This window comes from Thalassophryne amazonica, chromosome 16, assembly GCF_902500255.1.
Source record: "Thalassophryne amazonica chromosome 16, fThaAma1.1, whole genome shotgun sequence".
Classification (NCBI taxonomy): domain Eukaryota; kingdom Metazoa; phylum Chordata; class Actinopteri; order Batrachoidiformes; family Batrachoididae; genus Thalassophryne; species Thalassophryne amazonica.
In genome coordinates, this window is record NC_047118.1 from 32,113,860 (window position 1) to 32,134,509 (window position 20,650).

At 40.5% G+C, this 20,650-nt stretch overlaps 1 protein-coding gene across 1 annotated transcript; it reads right to left on the reverse strand.

Moving 5' to 3' along the window:
• Positions 1-4,068: 4,068 nt before the first annotated feature.
• On the reverse strand, positions 4,069-20,650 carry arhgdia (Rho GDP dissociation inhibitor (GDI) alpha). The gene is made up of 6 exons (XM_034191222.1): positions 20,517-20,650; positions 12,390-12,588; positions 9,469-9,552; positions 9,120-9,196; positions 8,928-8,991; positions 4,069-6,454 (listed from the first exon to the last, which is right to left on the reverse strand). The coding sequence occupies exons 2-6, from the start codon at positions 12,580-12,582 to the stop codon at positions 6,258-6,260; spliced, it is 615 nt and encodes a 204-aa protein (XP_034047113.1). The 5' UTR covers positions 12,583-12,588; positions 20,517-20,650; the 3' UTR covers positions 4,069-6,257.

A 20,650-nucleotide genomic window follows, 5' to 3' on the forward strand; every position in this document is an offset into this window, starting at 1 on the left:
TGACCTCCCACAGAAAACCATAGTCCTCTAGTGGAAAAGGGTAGATTGTCCCAGACGGGACAGGGAAGAGTTATTGCCCCAAATGGAGGCATTAAAGTTGCAAGTGGGGATAAGTTGGAGTATGAGATTGACAAATTGGGGTTGCATCTGAGGTCCTCCTTTGGGTAATGACCCAAAGAAAAGTTTATGGATACAAGCAATAGAAATGAGATTCCAACGGGGTGAGAAGCTCGACAATCCGGGAGGGACTCTTGAGTAGAGACGCTGGTCCTTCACATCAAAAGGTACCAACTGAGGCAGCTCAGGGTCTGGTGAGGGTACCCCCTGGTCATCTCTCTGGAGAGGTCTTCAGGCACGTCCAACTGAAAGGAGGTCCCGGGTCTGACGCAGGACATGCTGGAGGGATTGTATCTCCCAGCTGGTTTGGGAATGTTAAGTTCCAGGACTTGGCAGAGGATAGTTTTGTGTGGGTCCAGCTGGCTTGGTCTGCTGCCACCACAACCTGGACCCGAATAAGCATCAAAAAATGAAATTGTGTCACCTTAGTTTATGGTAAAGCAATGCAGCAGTGGCAGATTTGTGTATCATGTTTTTACACTCAGCCCAAAATCTACATTCACCAAAAATGGTCATGCAATGAAAATGCACCTTAGTTTATAATGAGATATTTTAACTAATCAAGCAATAAATTTGAATTTTTTTTTCCTACTTGTTACCTGGACCAGTAAGTGCTACTGTACAGTTTCATACTCCTCTAGACTATTACTGCACTGTTGGTGAACTTATGTCACTGGAAACCTTAAAAATTGAAACTTGTCACACTTTTGGACACTTATTATTTTTCTTTGTGGGAAAGTAAATACGAGGTCTGTCCATAAAGTAACGGTCCTTTTTATTTTTTTCAAAAACTATATGGATTTCATTCATATGTTTTTACGTCAGACATGCTTGAACCCTCGTGCGCATGCGTGAGTTTTTCCACGCCTGTCGGTGACGTCATTCGCCTATGAGCACGCCTTGGGAAGGAGTGGTCCCGCCCCCTCGTCGGATTTTCATTGTCTGGAAATGGCGGAATGAAAAGGACTTTTTTTCCCATCAGAATTTTTTCAGAAGCTGTTAGACTGGCACCTAGAAACCATTCGAAAAATGTATCTGGCTTTCAGTGAAAATTTTACGGGCTTCACAGAGAATAAGGACTTTAACTACAGCTTTCAGGACCCCTTTAAGGACGGTCGGTGCGCCGCGCTGCGAGCTGCGCCGTCACGGCACAAACCACTGGATCATTTCTAAGCTGATGGCTCTGTGGATACGAGACCGTCCTGTGCTCTTTCTCTGGTTATCACAAGACCTGGACATCAGCCATTTTCCGGCAGATTTCACTTTTATCAAGAGATTTTGTCATGGAAAGCCGCGCGGAGGCTTCGCGCGTCACGACCGATTCGCTGATGAAGCGAGACAAAGGAACACCTCCGTTTCGGAGTGTTAGAGGACAAGTTGGGACATGTCCATCTTGGCTTTCAGTGCTTTCAGTCGAGTGAGTATAAAAGAACTTGTGGAGAGCTGGACATGTCCCAACTTGTCCTCTAACACTCCGAAACGGAGGTGTTCCTTTGTCTCGCTTCATCAGCGAATCGGTCGTGACGCGCGAAGCCTCCGCGCGGCTTTCCATGACAATCTCTTGTTAAAAGTGAAATCTGCCGGAAAATGGCTGATGTCCAGGTCTTGTGATAACCAGAGAAAGAGCACATGACGGTCTCGTATCCACAGAGCCATCAGCTTAGAAATGATCCAGTGGTTTGTGCCGCATCATCGCAGCTCGCAGCGCGGCGCACCGACCGTCCTTTAAAGAGTTCCTTAAAGCTGTAGTTAAAGTCCTTATTCTCTGTGAAGCCCGTAAAATTTTCACTGAAAGCCAGATACATTTTTCGAATGGTTTCTAGGTGCCAGTCTCTAACAGCTTCTGAAAAAATTCTGTTGGGAAAAAAAAAGTCCTTTTCATTCCGCCATTTCCAGACAATGAAAATCCGACGAGGGGGCGGGACCACTCCTTCCCAAGGAGTACTCACAGGCGGATGACATCACCGACAGGCGTGGAAAAACTTACGCATGCGCACGAGGGTTCAAGCATGTCTGACGTAAAAACATGAATGAAATCCATATAGTTTAAAAAAATAAAATAAAAAGGACCGTTAATTTATGCACAGACCTCGTATGTGAAGTAATTTGGCAATACAAAACCGTAAAATTGCTCTTTTTTTTGGCAATACAACACAATTTGAATATTAAGAACATATTAGGCAATACACTAGCAAATGTTGTGGTTAGTTGGAGATGCAAACATTTAAGCTTTTTGAAATTACCAGTTAATACAAGAATCAACCAAATACAACACAGTACTAAAAACATTGCAGTTTCTAAAGGTGGTGTGATATTGATACATGCAACAGTCTGTATCTAAAAATGAATTCAATTCACAAAAGTGTAACATAAGTTGATAAAGGATGAACCCATAAAATCATTGAAAATGTTAAATTAAACTAAATAAAACATGCAAATTTTGGCATAATTGAATAAGTATGGAAATATTAAATAATTACAATGTGGATCAGACCACTGGGCAGCTTGTTTAGAAGGTTCTCAAACTTACTAATGTTCTGATGTGTAAAGTGATGCCTAAATTAGTGTTAATGACCAAAAAAGGAAAATTATCACTTGAGGGTAGGGGTCACACTTTTGGCATTTCTCACCTTTACATTCTCATGAAACACTATTTTGAGATTCCTGATTAACTTGTGCCATGCAATGGACTGGCGGCCTGTCCCCGGTGGACCCCACCTCTTGCCCAATGACTGGGTCCAGCTCCCAGTGACCCTTCATTGGAATAATGGAGGGTAGAAAATGAATTATCGTTTTCATGACGCGGCCACTTTTGGTAAATGCAGATTTTGGGGCGGGTGTAAAAATACAATGTTCAAAAAGCTGCCACTTCTAGAGGAGAAAAAGTATTTAGGGCCCTGGTGCTTCCAGTCTTACTGCATGGTCATGAGACTCGAGACACTAACGAGTGACCTAAAGGGAATACTTGAGGTTTGGCACTAGGTATCTTTGGAGGATCCCCGAGTACCAATGGAATGTGTGTCAAATGAAGTTATTTTGGGGAAACTCTTAAATGTATTGCAGTATTTCCATTGTGAGGTAATACCAGCTACATTTTGTACATGTGGCATTTCTGTGGTCAAGGTCCAGCATGCAGGTTCCTCAGTGTGGAAGATCCCTGCAACTGGAGCAAGTTGTTCCAGATAATTGCACAAACATTATCAAACCCAGTAAATATGAATTCAGCACAACTTAAACCCAAAACAATTTCCAGACAGTTATGTAGATTATTTCACAGTAAGGGCCAATTTTGATTTGTACAGAGGTTGTGTTTTTTTTTTTAAGTGATGCAAATTAGATGAATGGGATTTAAAAAAAGTTTGCACCATGTTGTGCCAAGTTACACGACGTAACGATGTGTAGAGTCCGATGGGTGTTGAGCTCGTTTCCCTTCTTTCATCTGCAGAGCATTTAAAATGAGTTGTTCCTTATTTAACTCCTATTAGCTTGACTAATTTACAGTAGTTTTTTTTTTTTTTTTTTTTTAACTGGAGAAACTAAAGTTTGACTATTGTACAAACTGTCCACTATCCAAACATTTGCAATTTAACCCAACCTTTAAACCTTAAAATAGCTTAAAAGGGTACAAACTACCATTTTGGAATCTTGAGAGAAATGTCTCATGATTGTAAGTTTTAAATTTTGAACCCTACTTGGACAAAGCTACCACACAAAGGTTATCTTACAACTGTGTAAGTGCTGATATACTGAGGTTGTCATTTTGCTCCCTTTGGTGCTACACCTGTCGTCAAAATTAGCCCTTGTACGCATGGTCGAGCTGAAATCTGGGTTTAACTTCACTTACAATATGTGGCAGCCTGTAAGACCTGAAATATAGAGATTTTAAGCATGTAAGCGAGTTAATCCATTTTATTTTTTTGTCATGCAGTTTAAAAAGAAGCAATGTTCTGGTCTTGTTTGAAGACTTTAATATGCACACAGATCATTAAACTGTAGCACACAGACAAAGTCGACCAGCAAGAAGAACTGGGGAGGGAAACAAAAAAAACACAACCCCAAAATCCTCATTAGTCAAGTCATTGACATTTTTATGGAGTGTATAAAAAGATGCCATACTTTTAAAGAGCAGGACACACATGCTTAAACTTAATCATAAAGGCCTCACTATGGGAAACCTGGTCTCCGCAGAAGACAGTCTATATAGTGGTCCAGATGTCAATCACAGATGGTCTCACTTTACTGATTCCAACACTAAAATGTCCACAAGTCAGCAGTAACAGCATGTGTTTTGAGGAACTGGGAGCATTAGTAAACTGAAGCTCGTGTGTTATGGCAGAAAGAAATTAAGAAAGAATGTGACTGGCTGGACATCCCCTATACACAACAATTAAAAATGTAGCTGGAGCTTCTGTTTGTGGTTGAAACTGAAAACCCTCTCTGCATGTTTATTCATAAGCGCTGAAATGCCACTCGGCAGCTCTGTGCCATTTCTATCATCTGCTGCTTCTCAACTAAGCCGTTGTTTCTTTAATGATTCATACCACCAAAAGTTCAACTATTTGATTTTATTCATCCCAATTAATCAGGTCGGGTGTTTCAGCCACACCCATTGCTTTAAATCTAGTCGAGTGAATTCATGAAAACTGCCTGTTGCCCCCATTTGTTTGAACTATGCCAATTTAGGTTTGAAATGGCTCCTTTTAGTCTTGTGTCATGTGTAATCTGCACGTGTGTGTATAGTGGGGGTGGCTACAGTTGGTGCAGACCTACATTCAAAGGATCAGCTCAGGATTCCTTAAGTGCTTTTTAAAAAAAGTCAAATGGTGTGTTTTAAGACACCCGATGCACTCGATTAGGTTTCTGAAAAGGTGTTTAAGACGACGCCTTGGTTCTTGAACGGGATGTCAGCAGCCATCCACATTCTTTTGACCATATATCATACAGGATGGAAGTGCTTTAACAGCTTCTATGTTCAGTTCCTGAAAGCTGCAGTCTGCCGGCTACAGGAGCGTGCAGGCACGCCAGAAACATGACACAAAAACAGTCAGACCTGAACTGATGCTGCTACTAAACAGAAATAAATGAATTATATAACAGGTTATCAGATGACTACAAAAATTCAAATGAGAGTGATTTAAATTGTACCAATATGGCCATCTTTTTGTGTGAAACAGCATCATTAAACCTGCAGTAGTGGCTTTGAAAATACTTACAGCTCTGATCAACTATCATCATTGGAACAGGCTCAGATTTTGGTTTGACAAATAAGGCAGCTGGCACAAGCAAGCCGTAGATTGTTTTTTTTGTTTTCTTAAAACACTAAAGGATCTTGATAAGGCCGCGCAGCTACAAATAAAAGTCAGAATACCCTGATTGGTGGAGAACAGCTGCACCTAAAACAGGCCGCATGGTGTTTGAGGTAATTCAGTTTACCATTTTTATAGGCATACGTTACACAGTGTTCGACCTCAATTCCAAATCATTTAGGAACATGATCACAGAATTACCGTATTTTCCGGACTATAAGTCGCACTTTTTTACATGTTTTGGCCGGGGGTGCGACCTATACTCTGGTGCGACTTATAGTCCGGAAAATACGGTTGTCTGTTCAAAGGCTTTAGTTGGGTCGTTTCCAGCAATGACTGCTGAGTGTGCAGAGGACAGTGCTGCATCTGGGTACTGCAAGGCAAATCATGGTAATGGTACAAAACAACGTAATATAAAGATGAGGGGGGGAAAAAAATACAAGGGGGGGGGGGGGGACAAATCTGGATGACAGAGAGCACAAAATATAATAGATTACTAAATCATGAGCTATAAATAGATTACATTTTTAGTTTTTTCCCCTCTGATTTGTGTACAGCGACTGCTTTATCCATTTTTAGAATTTAATACTCAGCTGGAGTGGAGCAGAAAGCCAGATTAAAGTCCAATGTGGAATGATGAACTTGATTATAATTTAGGGGAAAAAAAAAAAAGGTTTAAGGTTGTGAGTAACAGGGTCAAAGGATGGAGAAAGTGCTAATTTGTAAATCAATGAAATCCAGATTCTATCCAATATATAATGGAATGAGAGAAGAAAAACAACAGGAGGAGAAAAAGACCTCTGCATAAAGTGGGCAAAGGGGGTGGGGGGTGAATCAGTCCCAATCTTTCTTGATAGTGAGGCCCCACTCCCAGCTGAGATGGTTGGCCTTGTCATCGTCGGTGAACTTGGACTTGATGTTGTAGGAGCCGCGAGCTATCATCCCTTTGGGTGCTTCATCTACAGGAGTAAGGTACTCGTATTCCTCCGCTTTGGGACCGTAGCTGCCGACCATGTAAACAGACTTGTCAACTACACAAGTTGAGAGGAAAGGAGAAGGATGAAAGTCACAAGTTTAAAAATACTGGATTATTTTTGACGAAATTGAATAACCAAAATGAAAGTTACTACATCACACAGCAATACAACTTTAATTTCTTAAGTATATATATATTTTTTTCCCCTCTAGGCTGGACTATTGTAATTCATTATCAGGTTGTCCTAAAAGTTCCCTGAAAAGCCTTCACTTAATTCAAAATGCTGCAGCTAGAGTACTGACAGGGACTAGAAGGAGAGAGCATATTTCACCCATATTGGCCTCTCTTCATTGGCTCCCTGTTAATTCTAGAATAGAATTAAAAATTCTTCTTCTTACTTATAAGGTTTTAAATAATCAGGTCCCATCTTATCTTAGGGACCTCATAGTACCATATCACCCCAATAGAGTACTTCGCTCTGAGACTGCAGGCTTACTTGTAGTTCCTAGGGTTTTTAAGAGTAGAATAGGAGGCAGAGCCTTCAGCTTTCAGGCTCCTCTCCTGTGGAACCAGCTCCCAATTCGGATTAGGGAGACAGACACCCTCTCTACTTTTAAGATTAAGCTTAAAACTTTCCTTTTTGAAAAAGCTTATAGTTAGGGTTGGATCAGGTGACCCTGAACCATCCCTTAGTTATGCTGCTATAAGACTGCTGGGGGGGTTCCCATGATGCACCCAGTGTTTCTAAAATGCGCAAGTATTTGGGACTATTTTATGCCAGTCTCAATATTTTCATCCTTGGCAACAGTTTTCTTCTTTCCCGTCTTCAATCTTGTCCAGTTCATCCGATGTTAAATCTTTACACCATTGCTTTTGCTGTTCTTCTCGTCTGCTCTCCTCCTCTTTCCATTCCTCAAATGTTTTATTTTGGCCAAAAACATTAAAATTCACTTGGAAATCCATGTTTTATCGCGTTTCTGTCATTCACCTGTCAAAACACAGCTGATCTGCGTGTTACTATGGTGATGACCAGAGCAGAGTGATTATAACGGTGACTTAACTCGCCGAACTACATGTGTGTATACACGAAAATAATGCACGCCAGTTAGACATGGAATTCTCACTGACCATGGTGTATGTATATATACACACACAAAAATATTTCTGTAATTGTTTTCAGTGAGTGAAGTTTTTTTTTTGCTCTGTCTTTGAGCATCTTGTATTTGTCCCCTCAATTTTATGCACCTCACAATTTGAGGTTTGCACCTGCGGGGGATCTAGGACAGGGTATTCAACTTGTACCAGAAAGGGCCGAGAGGGTGCAGGTTTTCTTTGTAACCACCCACTCCAGCAGGTAATTTCACTGATTACATGAACCCATCTGTTCAATCAGTGAATTCACCTGCTGGAGTGGGTGGATGTTAATGGTAGTGATGGGATGAACAACACTGGTGCATCAGCACTGGGCCGAGCACACAAGAGTGAAACCCTGTATTGGTGCGTGTATCGCTTTAAGAAAAAAAAAATAAAAATCATGTGACCGATACAGGAACTGTGACGTTCGGCTGCGCCGCGCCAAATTGTGTTTATAAGGAAACAAACTGTATTGACATGTTACAGATTTGTTGGATGGAGTTTTGCTGGTGGATTTTTTGCTTGCCCTCACCTTGTTCCACTGACTTCATGGATCGTTCAAAGACGTTTCCCCGGTCTGGAATAATTTTGATCTTTTGACGCCAAATAAGATAAATCTTTTTCTCCTTTCTGCATTGTTTATTTTTCCAATTAGATATGTTTGTACTCTTTTACAATACTGGAAGAATAACCAGAAAACATATCCACACCTTTATCAACTCACACTGAAATGTTTATGCTCACCATCTTCATCCATACCCTGTGAAAGTTTTTTTTTTTTAAGGCAGGGGAACTGGTGTGTAAGAGGAGAAATCGCCTTGGAGCAAAGACACTTCAGAAACCTTTGTTCCTCAATAAAAATGCATAAATTAATCTATTTTTAGTCTTTATTTCATATGCTTTAACACTTAAGTTAACAAATTTCCATACAAAAGTTACAAATTGTAACTGAATTTTATTAGACAAATTTGCTATATTTTATAAACCAACTCAGTTTAGCATTTACACAAACAAGGTTTTAAGCAAAGTTTAAACTCTTCTCATGAACATCTTAACTCGACAAGCTGAGCACATGAAATTATGCAATGATGAGATCATATTTTAAATAGAGGACTGGCGATTAAATATTTCACAGGCTGATGTTGGGTTTGCAGCATGTTAGGTTTTCCATCTTATTTACCTGTAATGATTTTATAACTACTGCAGGGGTCACTATTGAGCGACCAACAGTGTCAATACAGTGCTGACAGTTTGTGTAGCGTGTCAATACTCTCCTTGAGGTATCATCATCCCATCACTAGTTAACGGGTGTCCTGGACACGTAGAAAAGCTGTTTGGACAAGTGCAGTTTCAATTATCAACAATTCATAACTAAGGTATTTCAAAAGTTTTACCTTTAATGTTTTTCCTCGAAATCTCCTGCATGTATTTTAGGCCTGCCACAATTTCTTTGTTGACCTGCACAAAGTAACATGTTATATTCTTCTGAAAACTGCTTGCTGCAACACAAACCATACAGCACAGTGACAACATCATAATGCACTTAACCTGAGAGCGTAAGAAACTATTAGACCAGGCTGTCTCACCTTAAAGTTTATCTTAATCTTGTATGGAACTCCCTCCTTCAACACAAACGGATGTTCTTTTAATTTTTTCAGGTCGCCTGGCAAAACAGAACTGCCGTTAGATTGAGAAATAGGTATGCACAAGGTGAGAACAGATGTGTGCCATATTTTCTTAAGTTTTAAGAGCGACAGCAATTCAGCAGTGCAACAAAGAAATCCCTTATGGGGAGGGGGGGGGAAATTCCTCAAGATGCACTAACGATCATTTCATAATCTAATCCCAGCCCAGTGGAATCATGAGGTAAGTAAAGTTTCCCACCCCTAAGTCCTACTGAACACCAACACAACTTGTCATGTGTTCTCTACTCACCGTCCAAGGGAAGGACCAGAGGCTTTGGAGCAGTGTCACACACCAAAGTCATTCTAGTTACCTGGACATTGGGAAGGTTAGGATCTAAAACAGAGGAAAAGACAGTTCACAAATATGACCACGTCTTCAGATATACAGTACACATGAAGTCAAGTCCGATTTATGCTACTCCATTGTGAACGCCCTCCAGGCCACCATCCATAGCCTGATGTGCACCTTTCAAAATTTGTAACTACACATCGAGATGATTGAGACTGCATGGAGAAAACACAGGCTGTGATTGGTCCTCTAACTAAATCATTCCCGGAATCTCACTTTTCTGGTTTCCAAATCAACTTTCACAACCACAGGCGTCACGGGAAAGTTAGCCAGTCTTCACAGAAATGTCTCCGCCTACTGTTCTGGTGGTGAATTACATTGCAACACACACCAACAGTTTAACCCTCACTGAGAACTTCGAAAGGTTCATGGCTGCATTGAAGCGACTGCATTGCTACAAAGTTACAGAGTAGCAGAAGCATAAAAAGCCCTTAAATGATGGGAACTCAAAAAAAAAAAAAAAAAAAATTCTTACAGCTGTTCAGGGAACACTGGAATTTTCAACCTGGACCAATTTATTTATTTTGTTTAAATTTTTTTTTTTTTTTTTTTTTTTTTAAACAAGAAACAAAAATGATTAGGAACACAAACAAACAATTTGACAACTTGTAGGCCCTTCTTAAACCTGCATGTCTTTGGACATGGGAGGAAGCCGGAGCACCGAGAGGGAACCTGTGCAGATGTGTGGAGAACATGCAAACTCCACAGAGAAATGCCATCCCAGGAGCTTCTTGCTGTGAAGAACAGTGCCAACCGCCAAGGCACTGTGTCGCCACTAAATTTTTTGAAATGTCAAGTTTAATTCTGAGTCATTTGTTATACTTTAATAAATGAAAATAAAGTAGGATGGAAAAAGTTTAGGAATAGAATCATTAGTTGCATTGTAATTCTGCACACTAATGGGTGCCTAATAATTGTGCACACATATTCCCATGAGAAAGTCAAAACTCACTTCTTTGTTAAACATTCAGTTTTGAAGTTTAACGCTTCTGATATTTGTTCATCCATGAAATGAAACCTTTAGCAATACAACTTGCCTAATAATTGTGCGACCATTGACAGCAATATTGCAGCTCACTTAGTGTTTTGCAATAGAATTAAACAAAATGAACCAAATGCATGTGAATATTATATATCATACACAAACATGAGACTTACGGAAATAAAAGGGATTTATAATAAACTTCATTCTTTTTTTCCCCCCCTTTTTACTCACATGGGTCACAATATGCAAATATGAGTAACTCACCGCACCATGTACGAGAGATTGAAACAATTGTTGTAGATACACAAACACTACACACTCCTACCTACCAAAACACTGACAAATAATGTATGCGTTCACTGTCCACTTCTTTAGGCAGACCTTGCTAGTATTAAGTTTCCTTCAGATCTACCTTAATTCTTCCACACACTGCAGGTTCAATTTCAGATATTCTGACATAACACACAGCTGCCACCATCAACCAGAACTGTTGTTAAAGGCAGGGTGGACCTATGCCTTCATGTTCTTTACGCCAAATTTTGACCCCATCGCCTGAATGACGCAGAACAAATTGAGTCACCAAACCAGCCAATGTTTTCCAATCTTCCACTGTTCACTTTTCCAGAGTCTCTGCCCACTGTAGCCTTAGCTTCCCACACTTAACTGACAGATGGTGCACCGGTGTCGCAGACCGAACATTCCCCCCTAAAAATTGGTCCACCCTGCCTTCACTGCAGATGCGTCATTAGCCGCGGTTCACCAATTATCATGCCGTTTCTGCTTCAAACTGCACTCCAGTCATCTATCTCAGTGACAGATATCTGAAGCTTTTGTACAACAATCATTTCCACATAAATTCAACATTATTTCATCATAAAAGAGAGGAAGCGATCAGAGCACCGTGGCTACACAAGTGGCTAGCTGCTGCGTTCATGTCATTTCAAAGCGTCACCAAGTATCGCCTCGTTTCTGCTTAAAACTGATTTTAGAATGATTTAAGAGCTTTTACTTTGTCATCTGATGGTTAATAATCCCATTAATCCTTTTGATCGCTTTGGGTGTATAGACTCTGTCTCAGAGGAGCTGCGAAATGATGCATGGAAGTAAGGCTGTCCAATTTTTAGGGGCGGACAGTTCGGTCTGTGACAATACTTGCTGATGCTTTGAAATGACCGATGTGCAGTGAACACATCAGCTAGCAGCTTGTGCAGCTGCGGTACACTGATCACTTCCATCTTTTATGATGAAATAATGCTGAATGTATGTGAAAATGATTGTTGTACAAAAGCTTCAGATATCTGTCGCTGAGATGGATGATGACTGGAGTGCAGTTTGAAGCAGAAACAAGGTGTTAATTGGTGAACCGGGGCTAATGATGCATGCGCAGGGTGGACCGATTTTTAGGGGGGGGGGGGGGGGGGCATTCGGTCTGCAACACCAGGTTTAGTCTTCTGCTGCTGGAGCCCCAGCTGATTAAAGACTTCACATATTGTGCATCCACAGATGCTCTTCTGTTTGCTTTCATTTTAGTCAATGTTTGTGTTACTGCGACCATTCCTTTATGACCTTTGTCATCAAGAAGGCATCGTCACCTAGAGAATTGTTTCTCACTGGATGCTTGTTCTTTCCTGACCATTCTCTGGCGACCCTAGAGATGTTTGTACAACAAAACAGAAAGCCAGCTCATGTCTATTCTACACACAGACATTTTAAATAAGCAGGAACAGGTGTACCCAATGAAGTTAGAGTTTACAATTTATACAAGTCTGCAGTACCACTCATATTCAATTGTGTAAGTAGCAGGAGGACAAATGTATTCCTGTAATGCCCCACTAACCGTTGGCCACAGCATGGTTTCCCAGTAGTGCCTCTTTGTACTTGCGTAGGCTCTCATCGTCTTGGTCCAGGTCCTGAATTTCTTGTAAGGTCTTCTGGGCTGGGGGTTTGTAACCATGGTGAAATTCTTCCTCATCTTCATTTTCTATGGCAATTGCTGCCAGCTGTTCATCTGAAGGGTCCACCTCAGTCATGGTGTGCTAAGTGATTGATGAGAGAGCAGACGGGTTAGAGAACATAACGCCATTATTTTGAAGTCATTAGCTTCACTGGCTGAGGCCCAAACAACAGGCATATTGTTTTAATCTTAAAGATATCAGTGAGGGGATAGAAATCAAACTGACGTACAGACCAGTGACCATCGCTACAATGCAAAATCTCACTCCATCACAACAGCGCAGATCGACAACACCTTGACTTGTTAGCGACAGATCCACCTCACTTCCACTGCCAAGAATCCTTGATTGAGACAGAATTTGTGCATAAGCTTGTGAGATCAATGTGATCTATACTGACTTTATGAAGGCTTGTGACTCAGAGCAATAGTTATGTGGGACTATTATGTACTGCCTTTTGGGTAGGTCCTCTTACAGGAGGATTGACAGCCTTCTCCATCCCCTGCAGTTCTTCAGTTTTTCCATGCCTCCCCTCAAGGGTGTCTATTAATGTAGGACTTCTTCCTTGTTTCCCTTCAATCATTGCCTGATATGGGCCATCTCCTCTTAATACATGTTTTAGCCTCTTCTTCCAATCTGTCAATGTTTTCAACTATTGTCTTTGGATTCTGACATATTGTAACACAATGTTTAATCGATTTCACATACACACCACCAACTTTCATAACTAGTGTTCAAAGACTCAAAGGTGTTTCTAGGGCTGCAGCTACCGATTATTTTAGTAATCGAGTATTCTATCAATTATTCAAGTAATTGGATAAAAAAAAAATATATACTTTTGCGTTTTTAAACAACATCAATAGTCCAGGGCTCTCCCAAAAGCAGTGGCACAATGTCACCGCGCCAAAGAGTTGGCATTTTGCTGAAATGGCGATGGGATGTGGCTTTCTGTTTTGTTTTCTCCAACTTGTAAAATGTAACCATTTTTAAGTTTTTTTTTTTTTTTGTATAAATATAAAGGCTGATGGACTGGGTCCCTGTGTGATTTTTTGTTTTTATCCCTCTCTCTGTAATTCAGCAGATGCATTTCAGCTGGAGGTTGAACATGCAGCCTCGCAGTCAGTTTTTTTTATTATTATTTTATTTAAGTCACCGTGTTTGTGAAGTGTTGTGTGTTGCCCAAAAAAGCAAAAATTAAAAAGTCAAACACTCAGTGTGAGTCTGAAGGAAACACAGAAGAAAGAGTGGACTTCTGCTGTTTGTCAATGTAGCCAGGGACAGAGCTGTGACATGCCCAGTCTGGGCAGAGAGCAGCCGGCCACCGTCCCTCCCCATGGAGAGCAGACAGTGTGTTTTTTAAAAATAGACAAACACACTGCTTCGCTTTAAATGCACAGTAAGTCTATTTCAGATGATCAGCGTGGACCATTTTTCTCTTAAAAGGCTTTATTTTACTCTATGCATCACACTGGAAAGTGGTAGCTATCGTAGCTAATTTCATTAGCTGTTATGCTCCAGTCTTCTGTTTTTTTATCCTGCGGACGTTGCAGCGCCACACACAGGCCTGACATATGTACTACAACGTTAAACGAAGCTTCGAGGCACAGAATTTGCTTCGAACATTTTTTGTAATCGAATTATTCAAGTTACTTGACTAATCGTTTCAGCCCTAGGTGTTTCTAATGAAAATTTTATGTCAAACAATAATTAAAACAATCCAACACGAGTGTGTATTCAGGGAATGCAAGGCTTTACTTGCAAATGATAACTGGCTCATAAGCCAATTTTGTTTATCAAGGCTAGTGTTACTGGAGTTATGTGCATAATTGCGGTCAGCCCAGAACGCAATATGGCGAGGAGCCAGGGGTTGTCAGTGTGCCCACACAGGTGCTGACCACGCTAGACTTCCTGGTAACAGGGGCATTCCAGTGGGAGCTGGCTGATCGGTCAGGAGTTTGCCAGTCAACCTTGAGTCGAGCCATGCCAGCTGTGTGGAATGCAATCATCCGAATGTCATCCAGGTACATCACATTCCAACACTGAAGCGCAATTTGCAGTGAGAGCTGGTTTGCCTAATATACTCGGAGCTACTGACTGCATACATTTTGCTATAGAGGCGTCATCATATAATGAATGTTTTTGTTAATACGAAAAACTCATTCCATCAATGTTCAAATCGTATGCGATACGTAAATGCATTGGGTTGGGAAACAGGCTAGGGGCTGGTACGGTGCGCGATGGGTGGCTGCTTAGTGAGTAAAATGTTTATTTCTGTAATTGTTCTGAATAAAAACCAGCACAGTTGGGCATGTGTGCATTCAAATTAGTTTGTTATTTTTTTTCTTGGTGAAACTAAAGCTGCAGAGCTTCTTAACAGGCCCCAGATCAGCATTTGTCAACAAATGCATGTGTAAAGTTGTGGATATCACACACACAATCAGCCGCAGTGCACCTCTTTTAAAAAAAACTTCCATTCGGGGTTTTCACGTATCCCATAATCCCTTGCGTGCCAGAGAGTCGCTGCAGTCAAAACAACATAGAGAATCTAGACAATGATATTTTTTATGCTTTTCATCACGTTAAGAGACTGCTGCATGATACCCTGAAAACTTGCTAAAACAATTATAACAAAAAATCCGTGTCTGCTACGTTTAATCTGCGTGGAATTTATTAAGCGCAAACCGAATTTCAGACATATTATATATATTAGTCTGGAACAAAGAGGACAAACCGTGTTGTAAAGAACAATAATCAAGACGTTAAAGAGCAAACTTCACTTTCTCCCAGAACGACATGAACAGGAAGCGAGCGGAGCTCACAGCAGCTCCCATTGAAAATAACAGAGAGACAGCCTGTGATTCTTGCATGTTTACATAAAATAAATGCAATAACGACATCTAAAAACCCAGAGAATATATTCACAGGAGTTTTAGGCACAATATAAAAATAGTTTTATGTTGCGATGTTAATTGTGTTGTCCGTGTGCAGTGGTTAAAGTGAAGCCTGATCAGAGCGACTCAATGCAGCTCTCAATGTTACTGAGATCTTGCAGCGCGGCGACCTCTCCGAGATTTGAAACCTGAAAAGCCTCAATATGTGCGCTGCTCTGAACCTACAGTGCTTAAGGCCTCAAACACACATGCTCCCCACTAACTTTTTTCCTTGTTTCCTGTTTGAGAAGGTACCAAATAAACTATCCCTGCATGTCTCCACTTCATTTCCATCATCTGTAGCTCACACACTGTATAATTTCTTTTTTGTGTTTTGACTGATCTGATGCCCTGCACTCATGAGCTCCTCCTATGTCCGGAGCTGCCATTACGTTCAGAAATTAATGGTTTATTTTACAGATTAAAAGCTCTGTATTTCCTCAACAGAAGAAAACAGTGTTTGAATCAAGGAGAGGAGATGGAAGGTGTAAGAGTAGAGGGGATGAGGGAGAGAAGAAGGGAGGGAGTTCACTCATTTTTGCATGAAAACAAACAAATTGTACAAGCTGTTTACAAATGATCACATTTAAGTGAACAGCGAACTTTAGCGCTACACGCTCATTAAAGCAGCAGAGCAACTTGATCATAAATGATCATCTTCAGTTCACAGCCTCACAGTGAAAGTGTGAAAAACTGATTCACAAAGGTCTCATTCAGGTTTAATTCTTTAAATAGCAAGTTTATAATGAAATTAGTCTACATTGTGCTGTTCAAATAAGACAATTAAAAAGGGTATATATAAAAAAAATTAAGTAATGCAATCCCACTCAGAAATCAAAGAAAACAGCTGTCAAGATGACAGACAAACTGCACAACTGGATTAATGCTACTTTGTGCAAATTTACATTTACATTCTGGCACAGTAGCCTTTATCCAGTGAGGCAGAGAGCTCCATTAAACAATTTCACAGAAGAAAGAAAGGAGCAAGTGCTATGTCAATCAAATATTAATTTTTAACAGTTATTTATAACCTACACATATCAGAAAATGACATAACAGAAATATGAAATTTGCATAATTTAAGTTAAATTGCCTCAAGTTGTGGCTCTTACAGTAGATTACAAAACATTAGAAATCTATATTTAAGTTATTTTGCTTCAAATAGACCAACTGATGTATGAGAAGTACCCATTAACTGATTCCAACCGCTCAAAGTGATAATCAGTGAAATCACCTGGTGGAGTCAGTGGTTGCAAAGAAAACCTGCACCCTCTTGGCCCTTTCTGGAACAAGTTGTCCACCCCTGCTCTACACAGTGATGTGGTTTTGTAATGATATGTCTGTACGCAACCACAAGAGAGTTGAAATGAAACAATCCAATGTTCGCGTTATGTCGACTTTTAGCTTTAATTCAAGGGGTTCAACAATGATATCATTTAGGAATTACATTGATTTTTAATACACAGTTAATTGGAAATAATCACTTTTACAACTGGGTTTCAGGAGACAAGTCAGGGGATGATACATGAACATTTTCAAGTTTCATTATCTCTTTGATTTCATTTCAATCAATTATTAAAAAAAAAGAAAAAAAAAGCATGGTACCGTGTGGTAAATCTGTCTGGAGGAGGCAGTTCTTAAAAAGCGAACAACTATGCAAGAAGGATGGTAGTGAGTGAAGCTACTAACACCCAGACAACTCTGAAGGAACTATGGGCTTCTGTGGCTGTAACTGGATTTTGGAAGAGTGGACCTTGAACCACAGTGTGTGTGTGTGTGTGTGTGTGTGTGTGTGTGTGTATACACGCGTGCACACACACAGAATATTAAAACCTTTGGAAGATATTTGTGCTACATACCATATTTACTCCATTAAAAGCTCCCCCTAATTTTTTCCAGCACAATCTGTGCAGGAATTCACTGCATGTCAGGTTGTGGTTGTTACCCAGCCTATTTGTGATGAAATGACTGCAAACTTCGTTCTTCTGCTGCCACTGCTGAGGGTTCAATGACTCATATCCTTTAGACGGCTAAGATGAAGTACAACCTCTCATGCCCACAAAGCTTAATTAACAGCATACAATATATTTCTAATATTAAATCGCAAGGGACAAAAGTGACCAGACATCCATTAAAGGCTTCACTGTGGCCAATTTAGGCCACAGCGTAGTTCATGGTAGTGTTTCGGCAGTAACCTAATGTAATAACTACAATGTGTTGCACAACAACTGCAGCGCAAATGACAGCACAAAGGGGAAGTGCTGCATCAAAAACTTTACATAAGCTGATGCAACAAAAAGAAAGCCAACCTAAAGTGAAGAAGACAAAGGGGGAAGGCAAAGGAGTTTAAAATAAATAAATAAAAAAAAGGCTATAACATATACAGAGATGAACTTTATAGAAAGTAGCCTATAAAAATGCCATGTTAGCAGACTAGGAAAACTGCTACAGGTCTGCAATCTTCAAGCTTTTGATAAATTATCTTTTCACCCACTGGGATCAATCACACTGCCTTCAACAACTATGCCTCAACATTATTCTCGCTTACTTTTTTTTTTGTTACACTGACAGAAGAAGAAACTGATCAGGAAGAAAACATGGAGAATAGTGGCTCACAGAAGCAAAAGCAGGCGTGCAAATTATGATTCTATGTCAGGAAAAGTAAACAAGAAAGCTTTAAAAAATAGCCAATGAGGAAGCTGTGAGTGGGATCGCCAACTTACTAGATGAAAGATCAAACCTCTAATCCCATCCCACCGCATGGCCAGATTCCCTCTGCATCATTGGAGAAGCCCCTCATACACACCTGACTACACTAAGGACCGATTAAAGCTGTGGAATGAATTCACTCACGGAAATTAGATAAACTGTTGCAAAAACCGGTGGCGTGAATGATCATGGGGCTTGAAGAACTCAAGTAAAAGTGAAAATAAGATCTATTAACACTTGGTCTATGTAAAAGCAACAATATCCAATATTCCAACACTTCCATTTTTAGCACAGACTGGATATATACACAGTGGACAAACCTTGCATGACGTCAACCCTAGGTTTCCTATAGAAAACCAGTAACACTGGTTTTGAAGCTCAAAAATTGCTGCTCTGGGTGTCGCAATCTTAGCAGTGGTTACTCTGCCTACGTTACAACCAACCCATATTTGGATAAAGACTTGGAGCATGGGTGAGACCCTGACGGCTAACAGGCTAAGTCTGGCTCAGGTATTTATTAAGTCATATTTTTGGAGAGGAGATGGTGGTTCTGAAAACATGTGAAATTGGTGTGGGCATTAAAAATTATGACCCTCTTATTCCTCAACAAAAAAAGTCCCTTTGGCTGCTCCCTTGTTTGCACTCAGGGTCGCCACAGGATCTGCATGTTGAATTGGCATAGGTTTTATGCCAGATGCCCTTCCTGATGCAACTCCACATTACATGGAGAAATGTGGCAGGGGTAGGATTTGAACCCGGAACCTTCTGCACTGACACCAAGCACATTAACCACTTGACCACCACCCCTGCTACCCTCTTATTCCTCAACAATTGTGGATTAATCTGATTTAATGTCAGCTACCTATAACTGATAAAAGCACTAATGCCATTAGCATCCAAACATTAAACAACACGAAAATGTCACTTGACAGAAGTAGCAACACTTTCCGTGACATCTTGAATCTGGTCTGCATGCATTCTTGCCAACCACATCAATGCACATGCTTGGGACATCAATGCTTGCAAACAAGAAGTATTGAGCCATTAGAACAATTAGCTGCACAACAAGCGATATTAGTCAAGATACTTGTGATAAAATGCTCAGAAGGACACACACAGTCCTCCAAACAACAATCACAGCTTGTGGCCTCTGTGCCAACAGTGTCATGTACCAAGATTACCCATACCAGATTAGTATACTTGCCATCTGCGTATGCGCGAAAAATGTGGAGTTTGTTCTGTACCGAGTTTACCCTGTGTGCAGACCACAATCAAGTTTACAGGCAAGTTATTCTCCATAAACTGAAACCAGCTCAGTCCTTTCCACATACAGAAAAGGCAAACTCTGTAATGAACGAACTTCGTCTTTTGTGCATGCACATATAGCAACTATACAAATCTGGTATTTTGGGGGGGGGGGGGGGGGGGGGGTCATCTCAGTCTGTGACAACATGCTTGATTTTTAGCCGTTCCAACCCTCACACATGGTAAATTTGGGTTGAGATTAAATTTGTCTCCTCTTTTGCATATAGGAAGTAACATAATGTCGCAGATTCAACTTCCTTGAAACAGACAGCTTAAAAAAGTACCTTAATATAATGTATATATCTCAACATTTGTTTGTTAATATTTCTAAATTTAACAATTATTCTGCCCTGGCCATGGTTTGCACTTTGAATAGTACCTTCTTCACATACACACACCCCCCCCAACCCCGCCTCTTTAACAGATCGTTTAATCCAACAAATATTTCAACGTAGATTAAACGTGAAACGTGTGCATATGACTCGAAGCACTTTTGATCTCTGTACCTGTTCTCTGAACGAAAAAAAAAAAGGTGTGCCCGCTTCAGAGGCAAGCGGGGGAAAACTAAGATCCAGGAAGTGACAAATTTTTGCTTTGCACGGCAGTCAAGTTAACCTTACGATACTTGCCTGACTAAAGTGCGATCTTCAAACTACTTGGTGACGTACCAGCTTAAAGAGTTATTGAGTTTAATGTTTCGGTCAAAGCGACTTTATAGTCTACCAAAACACGAGCGGCTGAAACCGCGCAACTAACGACGGAAATGAAGTAGCTAGCAAGTGTTATTTTACGTCTAAGTTTAAAATGCCTCAAAACAACTCTGGACGTCTTAAAACACGCCGACACGGAGTTTCACAATTGAGTTCAGCCAAAAACAATAATTCGAGTTTTAAAAGAAGGGCTCGAGTTTCAGTACAGGAAGTGGCTGTTCAAGTGTGGGGGGAAAAAATGGCTGCGACACCTTTCAAGAAAACTTTCCAAAAAACTAAACTAGCTGCTAAGTGTGCTATAGAACATCGGTTTTAGTGTTCAGTTAAAGCAAAGTTTAAGAAATGTTCAGGTACTCACCGCTACAACGCTGTAAACCGATATTGGATTGAATACAGAAGTAAGTCGACAACTGAAGCGAAACAGACAGAAAATCTGAGCGAAAATGCAGCGAAAACTCCGCCTTCAGAATAAAAGCTGGTTTGTGACGTCGC